At 30.6% G+C, this 13217-nt stretch overlaps 2 protein-coding genes and 1 long non-coding RNA gene across 3 annotated transcripts; 2 read left to right on the forward strand and 1 right to left on the reverse strand.

Moving 5' to 3' along the window:
• Positions 1 to 881: 881 nt before the first annotated feature.
• LOC148237279 (uncharacterized) lies at positions 882 to 4491 on the forward strand. The gene is made up of 4 exons (XM_088181315.1): positions 882 to 908; positions 2688 to 2787; positions 3956 to 4097; positions 4149 to 4491. Exons 1-4 carry the CDS (start codon positions 882 to 884, stop codon positions 4372 to 4374), a joined length of 495 nt encoding a protein of 164 aa, XP_088037441.1. The 3' UTR covers positions 4375 to 4491.
• A 297-nt stretch (positions 4492 to 4788) lies between these two features.
• LOC148237280 (L-xylulose reductase-like) lies at positions 4789 to 6331 on the reverse strand. Its single transcript, XM_088205863.1, has 5 exons — positions 6200 to 6331; positions 5795 to 6056; positions 5619 to 5733; positions 5263 to 5465; positions 4789 to 5198 (listed from the first exon to the last, which is right to left on the reverse strand). The coding sequence occupies exons 1-5, from the start codon at positions 6252 to 6254 to the stop codon at positions 5087 to 5089; spliced, it is 747 nt and encodes a 248-aa protein (XP_088061989.1). The 5' UTR covers positions 6255 to 6331; the 3' UTR covers positions 4789 to 5086.
• Positions 6332 to 11356: 5025 nt separating this feature from the next.
• LOC148237281 (uncharacterized) lies at positions 11357 to 13192 on the forward strand. Its single transcript, XR_015812745.1, has 4 exons — positions 11357 to 11462; positions 11515 to 11848; positions 12130 to 12293; positions 12355 to 13192. It is a non-coding gene; the product is annotated as an uncharacterized LOC148237281 (long non-coding RNA).
• Positions 13193 to 13217: the final 25 nt, after the last annotated feature.

The raw sequence follows: 13217 nt of genomic DNA on the forward strand, positions 1-13217 counted from the left end.
TACACCAAGTGTACGTGGCATCTTATATTAATATCTCAATAAATATGTTGTATAAAATGTTAATTTTAGCTATTCCACCGCGATACACATATATTAAATTAAGGTAAGGTGACCAGATTTTGAAAATATCAAAGTAGGACACCAAAAATAAAAATGCAATCACGAAAATTTTTTATCGAGGATAAATTGCTGCGGGAGCTAAACAAAGGGTCATCACGGAAATGTTTTGTGTATATTTTAAATTTGCATAATTCACACATATTTGGTCCATTCTATTTACAACGTTTGCAGTATTTTATTAGTATTTAAGTATTTGAAAAAAATAAATAGTATGTCGGGTAAAAATTCAAATGATAATTTTAGATATAATTTTTTAGAAAATTCTCAATGCATTAGTTTATTGCGGTCAATAGAAATAATTTACAATAATGAAAAAATATGATTATAAAATCATACTTTGTAATAGAAATAAATATTAATTTTTTTATAAAGCCATGATAGAATTTTTTTAGAATCATATTTATCATATTTTAATAATGTCCTATATCTATCGAAATAAGTTATTTAAAATAACACAATTTATTTATCATTTTAATAAAATATAATGTTCATTTTCTTTTTAAAGATTGTGTGTTGGTGCATGATAAAACTTGTGGAAAGCCGCGTCAAAGTGCTGAGCATGGTCGCTAGCTCGCACTAATACTTATAGAAGTAAGTTATTTAGTTATATATTTTCAACATCCCACAACTTTCTTAATGTAATAATAAAATACCATGCTAATATTTATTTAAAAATAGCAGTATTTATAGGTTTCAGTGGTGGTTCGTGAGTTTTGACTTTGGAAAAATTGCGTGTATAATAAGCTAAAATAAGAAAATCCATGTTCTTGTTCCGCTCCGATAGCTGGGCAAGTACGCTAGATATAAGTACAATAATATTTGTGGCATCCATAGTACATTGGTAAAAAACAAATAACCGAATGGATTTTATACGCAATATAAATCGCAAATAAAAGCATTAAAAAATATGCCATATAAAATTAAACCACTAAAAGTAATGAAATGCATTTTAAATAACATTAAAATGAGAAAAAGCCAGTTGTTTTAAAAAAATCATGTGCATGTAGCAAGTAGCAAATGTCGCGTGGAAATATAGTTATTTCATTAGACGTTTTTATACAGTAATTTTGTGCAAATTCAATTTACGACATAGTCAGTTTCTATTAGTCTAATAAACACAGTTTTTTTTGCCCTCGCGATGGTGGAAATTTGTATATTTGTTAATTCATTAATTGATTAAAGGCACACTTTTGCAGCTAAACAGCATTCAGACTTTTATTCAGATTTTGTTGAGGGCCACGCAGTCACCAGAGAGTAGCCATGAGCTTCAACAACTAGTGACTCGACGCCGCAGAACTAGAGAAGAAACATATAAGTAATGCACATATTATTTGTTTATTATTATTGCTGGATTTTTTTATTCCATTCCTTAATTCAAGTATAGGCTGTGTCGATTTCTGGCAACGAAATTATAAATCTTCTTGAGTTGTCTCGGTGGTATAAATTTCATAAGTGTAGATGTTCCAAAAATTATCTGATTGGTTGTCTCATGTGGCTGGGGCGGACTAGAGTTAATCACAGAGTCGGTCCGTCTTCAATCTGACTCGAAATCTGGCTAATGAATAAGTTTTTATTTAGATGTGTAAATGAAGTGCTTTAACGATTCTGGATCATATGCGTATTTTACATAATTGACGTTCATTTGTTTTGAAACATAAGTTAAGGTATCGTCACACATATAATCTACTATATTTAAAGTTAGCATATAAACTATATTAACAATTATTTTAATCACTCTATTTTTAATTACTTAAGAGATTAGAAAAAATGTAATAAAAATAATTTTATATGCCAGATTTTTTTTATATTTATTCCATTATTCTCCTGTCGAAACTTAATTAAACATAAACCTTCTAAATGAGTCTAAATATAAGCTTTTTCATCGAGAAAAATAAATGATTACTTTTTGAGTTATCGAATAATTAATCAAATTGTGTAATTGAAACGTGACATATTAATTAGTTTGATTGAAAATTACGTCTATTAAGCCTACGTCAGACCAACTTATCAATAAAGCTATTCTTAGATTTTCACTCTCCATATTTCTCGATTATATATTAGTAATGAAATAATAAATTATCGATGAAACATATTTGATTAAGCTAAAACAAGCTGTAAGACATTTTGGAATATTGTACATTGAAAGTATTGATTGAGTCGCTCAAAATAGATTATGCTGCGGGCGTTGTATATCGTAGTATATTATAGTAATATCGGTAAGGATAGCCATCATGTTTGTATTAATATAAAAATAATCCACAAAAGCTAAATAATATATGAAAAATATTTAAAATAAATTAACGAAATTTAATAATAGAAAATTGTAAATTTAAAAATTTTTTTTTTTTCAATATTTAATAATAGAAAAGACGCCAGAATTTATTTTTTTTAATGAATAAAATGAATACACAATTTAATAATTCAATTTCCTTTGATCAAAGAATGTAAGCTTTTGGAAAAAGAGCGTAATGTTCGACAGTCGAAATATACTCATATATGCTTTCTTGCTTCTCAGCAAGTTACTGCTGTGAATTTTCATATTCATACAATCTTCATTTTCAATAAAGACACGATTACAATCACAAATAACTGACACACATTTAGAAGATCAACTAAAACTGCGAACATCTTTGCTTGAACCAAATAGACACAAATCAGCCATTAAAGGTTAGTAAATTGTAACATTAACAAATACTTTTAATGAAGTTACTTGTAATTTATTATGTATGTTTTTTGTAGATATGTAACTGGATGACTGAGAGGGAGTTTAAAAAAATTGAGATAAAAATAAATTATATTGGATTAAAAATATTTATTTAGAGAGAGGGGGGGATGTCGACGTTTTCTTGAGTGTGGCCTATGTTGAATCAGATAAATGAATGCGGCCCTCAGAAATAGAAAAGTTCCTCACACCTGGTCTAGTCCATTTGTACACTTTTTAGAGTGATAAACATGCATCACCATACTTAATTTTCATTTATCCATGGATTTTATCTCTTCTCTACTAAAAAATAATTGACATAATAAGTGAATTTATCGCATGTCGCAAAAGCGGCGGCCATTTTAAGCTACTATATTGATTCTTGTGGAGCGTTTTAATTTTATAGCATACTTTCAAATAACTCCTATTATATATATTTTTGTTTTTATTTTCACAGTGGAATAAATTTATTACTGTTATTATAATTAATATGCTTATCATATTATTCTCATTAACTTAATCAAAACAAGTTTTTTATTATAAATGTGTTAGTAGGTTAATAGATATTTTATATTAATTAATTTTGTGCTTTTTATACATAGGTTTTACCAATATTATTAATCGCTACTAATAAACATAAGTATACTTGTTCTATAAAAAAATTTAATTAAACAGATTTAAATCAGCACATAAAAATACATGTAATTAGATAATTGATAAGTAATTCTCAAATCACAATGCTTAGTTGAACAACTCTTTTTATTTAATGCACACAAAACAGTTATTGTTATTGACCAGTACTATAGACGAGCGGTATAAGTTTCTGACAATGACCTAAAAGATCTGGGTTTGAATCCCGTACGAACCTTATGTTTTTAAATTTTTATCGTGTCTGGGAGATCAGAATTACTTATTATTATATAATAATAATTCCGATCAATCGTCACAGATTTGGTTTACCTTGATTTCCTAATCTCACGGATGAATATCGTGGTGATTAATTATAATCGAGCTAGGTCGTACATATGTGGTATTAAAACTAAAAATATAAAATTGTTTTGTCTTTAGATAGCAATATATTTTGAAGTTAATTTTGAAACAGACTACTATATTGGATTATTTGCAAAATTGAAGGATGTGACAAGTGTTTAGGATATGAATTTGAAGATAAAACCAGAGATTTATGCTGTAATATAATAGAAGCCGCTTTGCTCATAGATCAAATCTACTTTCCGGTTACGACGAGAGATTTGTTTATGGAGGAAGGTATTATATTGTGTTATTTATTATGTATTGTTAAGGTTTTTAATACTTATTTTAATTTTAGTAATATTGTGCACGTTGAGTGGGTATTGGAATACAATAGAAGAAGAATGGTTAAGCAGGTTATTTCTTGGCAAAAACGTTCCGGTTGCTGGGATGATCTTATTACAACTTACAAGAGACTTAACAAAAGATCTAGCACGTACTTGGGGAACGATAAGTGTTCATCTTATGCAACCGGTTTGGGTATATTATTTATGGCACTAGCTGCTCGAAATGCTCAATGTTAACTCGTCTATTTTCTTATCTTATATACATCACAATTTGAATCGATTTATATTATCATATATGTAAATGAAGAAAGTGAGTGGGATATAAGGACATGCGATCCGCATAGATCTATGGTAGGATTAATGATCTACAAATGAACATATCACTGAACTTTTTTTACCGGTTATTATATATGTTATATATATTTTGATATAATGTCGTCACCATCATCATTACATGTTCATTTCAGCGGTTGTCTACTAATATGTCTATGATTTAACCTGTGTAATAGAAAATTATTTTAATGAAAACATTACTCTAAGGTGCGATGATGATTGGATATATATGTATACGTGTGCGTGTATGTATGTATGTGTATACATATATCTTCGTTGGATTGTTAGGAAGATCAAGGACTTAATAAAAAAAACTTATATTGTTTTAGATTTGTATTCATCACGTTTCATTGGTCGTATTATTTGTATGTACGTAGATTATGATACATATTAAGCCGTTGTGACACTTATGTTTTTTGATTTGTAATAGATATTTTGATGACGATCAGCTTTATATTCTTTTTTGATGTCAGACATTTAAAATCTACAAAATGTGTCGTGATGGCCCTAATATGATTTTTGTCTATAAGGTCCTACATAATTTTAACTCAAAATACAGGAACGTTTGTTATATATATTATGGAGTTATTTTTTAAATTCCGATCCAAATTCCATGTTAACATGCCAAAAATCCTCCATCAATGGGTAGAGTTGCACCAGTTATCATCGATGCGCGATCGCTGAGTAAAAATAATACACCGTCCACTACTTCGGATACTTCGCCAAATCTGTAATTGATTATTTTTTATGTAGAGCTGAATTTATGTTTAGATTTATCTGGAAGTCACTTACCTCCTCAAAGGAATCTTTTGAATCATTGGTTCAGCTCGAGCCGGATCTGCCCATCCTAATCGTCCCATCTCAGTCATGATCACCGTCGGGTTAACGCAATTCACGCGGATACCGCGAGGTCCAAGTTCCAAAGCCATGACTCGAGTCATGGCATCCAAAGCTCCTTTGCTTGCACAATATATGGCATGATCGGTGAGAGCTGCCTAAAATTTTATGACCAAAATAAAGGTAGAATTAAATATGGAGACATGGAACAGATAATTGGTGCAAATCGGAAAAGGCTTCTACTTGGTAGTAACAATTTTTAATGTATTGATAGAGTTGCCTTTGTTTTTATACTCTTAACATAATCATACCTTTGAAGCTTGCGATGATATGTTGACTATAGCTCCTTTTGTCTTACAGTTGACCATGTTCTGAGCGACGATTTGGCTCACATTAAAAACCGATTTAACGTTCACGTTCATGATGCTACAAACTCACAACATTAATATCATATACTTCAAAATTCAAATTATAAAAATATACTAACGCATCATAATCTTCTTGTTTAACATCCAAGAACGATGTCAATATAGCAATAGCTGCATTGTTAACAAGACCGTGTATCTTTCTAGCTTTTGTTACTTTTTGAATCACATTTCTAGTCTCTTCCCAGTTGGATAGATCCACACATACAATCTCAATCCTAGGATCCTCTTTCTTCAATTCGATTAGATTAGCTTGAGTTTTGGATAAAGCTATAACGTTGGCACCGCATTTTGCTAGGCCCAATGAAATTGCTTTACCAATTCCTGTTGGTGATAAATTTATTATTAGAATTCACGTTTGTGTCACGTTATCGAGGGTCGTTATACAAGGTTATGCTTTATGGTTATGTTGATTGTTAAAAATAAACTTGTTTACGTCTTAGGGTATAAAGGTACTCGCGTCATACCTCTGCCTGCTCCTGTCACTATGATGTTTTTTCCTTTGAATGAGATCTCCATCATGCAAAGACGGCGTATTCTCCTCCTGTCACTAACAGAATGTGTAGATCGTTGTTTTGCGATTATGCGAGATGCGTACTACTGGATGTTTATGAAGTGTTTAATAATTTCATTTTAATGTACTTCAGACTAAGTTTTGAAAATATTAAAGGGCACTAAAATTTTTTTAATGAGATATTGAAATTGCTTGTCTAAGGAGGATAAATTACTGCGGGAGCTAAAAAAAGGGTCATTTCAAAATTTTTTGTTCAAGGAGGATAAAATTTATCACCTTAATCAAACTCAATAGGTTAACCTAACCTTTCATTTACTGTGATGTAGACCAAGTGTACGTGACATCTTATTATATGAATTTCGACCATCGTGGCGCATTGGGGTAACCTGTTAGGCCACGATGGTCTTAATTTAATCTAAAAAAAAAAAAAAATAATAAAAAAATCTCGATAAATACGTCGTATAAAATGTTCATTGTTTTAGGTATTCCACCGCGAGAAACATATATTAAATTAAGATAAGGTGAACAGATTTTGAAAATATCAAAGCAGGACACTAAAAATAAAAAGGCAATCTCGGAAATTTTTTTCGAGGAGGATAAATTACTGCGGGAGTTAAAGAAAAGGTCATCACGGAAATGTTTGTTCAAGGAGGACAAAGGATGACAAATTGCTACGGGAGCTTAAAAAAGGTAGTTTCGGATTTTTTGTTTATTTAGGGATGCTGCGGGAGCTAAGAAAGATGACATCGGATGTTTTTGTTCAAGAAGGACAAAAGGACAACATTTTTGAAAAGGACATCTAGTTGCTCAGACCAGATTTTGAATAAGAACACTAAAAATAAAAAGGTCATTTCGGAAATTTTTATTCGAGGAGGACGAAGAAGGACAAAAAGGGGGACGACTGGGCACTTTAATTAAATTAGAAAATTACAAAACATGAGTAATTATCGAAAGAAACAAAAATAAATATTCTTTTGGCAAAATCAATTCAGTGTTGCCAGTCGAATTTTTGCTACGCAGGTGAGTGATGTTCGCGTATAAATATTTGGTATGTTCAATTTCTGCATTGATGTCCCATGCATTTATTTGCTTTCAGTACTTGTATTATAATATTGCCTATTATTATAATGATTGTTTTATAATAATACTCGTGTTTTTTCAATTTTAAATCACTATTTCCCCCCCAAATTTTTAGATGTACACTGAGTCTACATCACCGGATCGTGCAAATTTTTTGCGTCATAAAAAGGGTTTAACATCATTCAATTATTAAATACTTTTAACCGGTCAGTCGCATTTAAATCTTCAGCGAGATCACTACAGAACTACATATACAGTTGCGTTTACATTGCGCACAACTACTTGCGCAATTCTTTCGCGAGATAAAACTCGCTAAGTGTAGACGTGGCTTCCACCCCAAAACTAATTGCGAGTTTTAACGAATAAAAATTCTTGCAAAAATATAATAATGAATCAGAGTTTTCATTATCAAAATGGTAACAATCGATCGAACGTCTTCACGCTTGCACCACTTCGCGTTTCACTAGCGAACATATGTGAAAAATTTTCATTATCCTTTTAAAAATGAAATACAAACATGAGTGCATTTTAAAAATATTTTATGTTTGCATAATTCACACATATGTCGTCCGTTCTATTCTCAACGTTTGCAGCATTTTATATTTTACAAATAGTATGTCTGGTGAAAATTTAAATAATTATTTTAAAATACCATAAAGGCCAGAGTGTTTTGTATTTTTTTCCATAATTCTCCTGTCGAAAATTATTTAAACATAAACCTTTCAAATGAGTCTAAATACAAGCTTTAATCAAGCAAATATGATTACTTTTTGAGTTATCGATTAATTAATCAAACTGTGTAATTGAAACGTGACGTACCTATTAATTAGTTTGATTGAAAATTACGTCTATTAAGCCTACGTCAGAGAAACTAACTTATCAATAAAGCTATTCTTAGATTTTCACTCTCCATATTTCTCGATTATTTATTAGTAATGAAATAATAAATTATCGATGAAACATATTTGATTAAGCTAAAACAAGCTGTAAGACATTTTTAGAATATTGTACATTGAAAGTATTGATTGTGCCGCTCAAAATAGATTATGCTGCGGGCATTAGATATATAATGTTTAAATTGGCTTTCTTTTATGATGAGAGTTTACGCTTGTGGTCAGGATTAAGGTAGACGCGAGATAAGGGATCAGCCTGATCCATCTTGATAAATTACCTCGTAATTCTTAATTTTCTTGTCTCCACATCCACCTCAAAGAAACTGCAGCTCTCAAATGTTTTTAAATAAAATATTTACCTCTGTTGTAACTTTTAGATATAAAGTAATATTTTTTTTTGTGATAAATGATAAACAATAATAATTCTCTCTCTCTTCCGAACCGTTATTGTTTGGACTCGTAATTTCATAAATTATTTTTATTATACTTCAAAACAATTAAAACATTGACCATAGAAAGTAAATTTATTTCTACAACTTTAAGATGTATTTATAATCATTGCGAAAATAAGTCTTATTGAAAATCTTTTAAAGTTAAAAGGCACGTCAGTCGGTATTTTCGCTAATTAAAATTGTGGTCTTATTTACATTTGGTAGCAATGTTTTGACGCATAACTTAATTACGTTGCATAATCTAATACATAAGTGGATTAATGTTACAAAGCAGTCAATATTAAAGCTCTAACTTTGAAAATGATTAATATTCACTCAGTGGCGTAGCTATGGGGGGGGCGGAGGGGGCGGGCCGCCCCGGGCGGCACTTGCTTGGAGGCGGCATATTCGCGATGGGATCGTCTACTGTGGTTCTTATTGGTTACTTATATACATTTACGAATAACAAGCGCTTAATAATAACCAATTTATTATTTTAAGAAATGCTGATTTTATGACCCTACAAAAAATGTATGGGGGGGGGGGCGGCAATTTTAAGGATCGCCCTGGGCGGCACATGCCCTAGCTACGCCACTGTATTCACTATTAAGCACTAATTGTTATTTTTGTTTAATTGGTAAAACAATGCGTCTAAATTGTTATATTTACCAAATAGCAATATCGTATGCAAAATTTCTTAGCTAAAGCAATATACAATAGAAGTAGTTAGCGAACATAATACATGTTTGAATCAGTTTTTTAATTAGCTTAGTAATTCAATTATTAGTTACAGATATTTTATTTGCGACTATACAGACCATGTTGACGATTAGCAAGTGTGCTATACTCTGGTTGTTCTAAGAATGTATTAATAGCCGCGCACGGAAATATATGTCATAATGATTTCATTTTTTAATTTAATTTAATTTCATTTCGTTTATTCTCAAGGACGTTATTTCAGGTTTTTCTGGGAGGGGGGGAAGGGGCAATAGTTGGTCAGTCAGTGGTTGTTTTTTTAATATTCCGATTTTATTAAAAGTCATAGCATTTCAATAAATGACATTAATTTTTCATGCCAAATTCAAGGAGGTCTCTGTTTAGAATCTACCTTAAAAGCAATAAAATCACGCTGAAACGCTCGGTTATGTAGTGTTCATGTTTTATAACAATATTACGACTTAGAATAAGTGAGAAACGAATGAAGCATATCTAAACCGAATTTTGACTAATAGGAGGGCGCAAAAAACAATTATCGCTTCTCAGAAGTCAAAAATCCACGTCAAAAGCAATAAATCCGTGCCGGTGCCGTTGCAGTGGGAACGATCGTTACCGAGCGTTCTGGTTGAATATACTTTTACCAACACTCTCATATCAGAAATCCGCAATAATATCGGTAAGGATAGCTATCATATTTTTAAAATATAATGAAATATCGAAGTGCAGACAAACTATGGAATAATTTGCGGGATGTGACACCTGTCTGTACTTTTTCTTCCACTTATTTTCCCAGAAGTTACTCTTTTGAAATTAGAAGTGTGTATCTCATGATTATTTCAGATGAAGGCTCTAGCGCCACGCGTTTGTAAGTAAGTAGAAAAATAGTTTTACAAAAAATACAACTGATTGTGTGGGGCTCAAGTCAATTTTGTGTTATTTCATACTGCTGCATAACATCATATTGATTATTCTGTATCAAAAGAACCTTTGCCTCGTTACTTTTTATATCATATGAAAGTGAGTCAAACGAAAACCTTATATAAATTTAATTTATAAGGCGTAGAATACAAGTTTTACAGCGCTTAGAGAGTGCATAGATACCTTTAGACCATGCGCAGCGCCTGTTGCACCTTTTTGCTTGACCTCAACCTATGATTTTTTTCCCATTGCTTCATTGCGATTCAATTTCACGATGACGTGAGTGATATATGTCAGTCTTATACCGTTTTGAATCTGTCTATTCCATTCGTACACTTGCTAGAGTGACAGACATGCATCACCATACTTAATTTTCATTCATCCATGGATTTCATCCCTTCTCTACTAAAAAAAATAATAGACAGAATAAGCGAATTCGTCGCAAGTCGCAAAAGCTGCGGACATTTTAAGCTACTATGCCTTCTTCTTACATAGAGCGTTTTAATTTTATATAATACATTAAATTAATTCCTATTGTTTTTAAATTAATATGCTTATCATTATTCTCATTAATTATATAGGTTAATCAAAACAACTTTATTATTATAAATGTGATAAATATTTATTATAAGATGTTGAGAATCGTTCACTGAAAGAATGAAACAAAACGCCTTTGGCAAATACAAATTGGAAATGTATCCTTACTGAGAATTGTTGTATTTTAGAGTCGGGGATCTTCCATAAAAAGGGATGTGAATGTTTCACGTTCGTTTATTCAGGTTCTAGGTTTGTTCCAAGATGGAACAGCGATTCTTATTACTTTACTTTCTAACGCTAATAATAAATCAATGTTATTGCTTGAAATGTGACGATGGATCATCTTTAATATATCAATCGTCCCTCGACGGAATGCAGAAAGGTTTAAAATATGTTAATAATAGCGTTGAAGATTTGAATATTGATATATATTTTGCTATTCTACTGACATATGGTAATACAAATTACGATTAATGATTTCATGTTCTAGCAATATACGTATATTTATTTTTATTTATAGTTCAACTGAGCAAAATAAAAGATTCTGAACTTATCGGAGACTCTCGTCAAACTACTGAAGATATATTGAAGAATACAAACTGGATGACGCACATTGATAGCAATTCTTATACTAAAAACAGTATGTCAATCTATACATTTCTATTACTAAATATTTTACATATATATAACAGTTGCAGATAATATTTTGAATGCTCAAAAGTGGAGTGAATTTCCTACAGATAATTTGACATTAAAATGTGAGCTTGGTGATAGATTTACACCTAAAACTGATTCCATAATAGACTTGTTGTTGCTAACTAAAACATTACCGAATGAGCAAACCTTTGGTGAGTTTTTATTGTTATTAATTGGCATATTTAAAATATATAAATCATAACTATTATATGCAGATATGTGCTTATCTGAGTTATATGATAACAGACGAGATGGAGTTCCATGTTCTACTAGAAGATGTCGTTATATAATGTCCGTTGGAAGGTCATACGGATATTCAGTGACGCATAAGTTAATACATATTTATATATTAATTAATATATGTTTTACTAATATTTATTTTTTTAATTTAGTAATCGTTACTAATAAACATAAACATGCTTGTTCTATATAAAAATTAAACTAAACAGATTTGAAATCAGCACATAAAAATACATGTAATTAGATAATTGATAAGAGTAATTCTCAAATCACAATGTTTTGTTGAACGTCTCTTTTTATTTATTGCACTCAAAACATTTAATGTACAGTCTTTAGATAACAGTATATTGTGAAGTTTATTTTTTAAACAGACTACTATATTGGATTATTTGCAAAATTGAAGGATGCTACGAGTGTTTAGGACATGAATTTGAAGATAAAACCAGAGATTTATGCTGTAATATAATAGAAGACGCTTTGCTCATAGATCAAATCAACTTTCCGGTTACGATGAGAGATTTGTTTATGGAGGAAGGTATTATATTGTGTTATTTATTATCTATTGTTAAGATTTTTAATACTTATTTTAATTTTAGTGATATTGTGCACGTTGAGTGGGTATTGGAATATAATGGAAGAAGAATGGATAAAGCAGGTTATTTCTTGGCAAAAACGTTCCGGTTGCTGGGATGATTTTATTACAACTCACAAGAGACTTAACAAAAGATCTAGCACGTATTTGGGAAAGGATAAGTGTTCATCTCATGCGACTGGTTTGGGTATATTATTTATGGCGCTAGCTGCTCGTAAGACTCAATGTTAACTAATCTATTTTCTTATCTTATATAACGTTATAAAAAATATATTATTAAGTGTATTAAAATATTTATTGTAATTTATAGTATTTACAGAGCAAACGATAATAAACGATTATTTTCGATTGACGAAAATGCATTTCACTCCTTCGGGAGTTTTGGAGACATAAATACAAGTTATAAATTACAGTTCTATTTTGTATGCTGATAATTGATGTAATTGTTTATATGCATTCAATATATTGTGGACTTTTTCTTTCTACAAAGTGGTCTAGATTCTCCGTGGAGATGGGCTTCCGTCAGCCGTCTACCTTTTAATGTTGGAAAATGCCATATTATATAATTTTTATTTATTTTAATCTCATTCACTGTCAGAATATTCATACGAGCTTGTTAGAGAATCTTTACTAAAAATCTCTGAATCATTTTTGAAAATATGTAGTATTCTTTAAATGAAACGACGTCTACGAGAAAGCTTTAAAGATGCTCGGCTTTGTTATAAGGAATGCGTTTCAATTTGATGATACGTCAGTTATTCTTGTCCTCTATGACATTTTTGAATCAGAATCTATAATTTGGAATCATTGAGTAATGAAATAAAAAGTTCAGAAACGTTTGATATTTAGAACTTCTTAAACTAATCA

The sequence above is a fragment of the Plectrocnemia conspersa genome, unplaced genomic scaffold (assembly GCF_051122295.1).
Source record: "Plectrocnemia conspersa isolate PC_06_02 unplaced genomic scaffold, ASM5112229v1 ptg000002l, whole genome shotgun sequence".
Lineage (NCBI taxonomy): Eukaryota > Metazoa > Arthropoda > Insecta > Trichoptera > Polycentropodidae > Plectrocnemia > Plectrocnemia conspersa.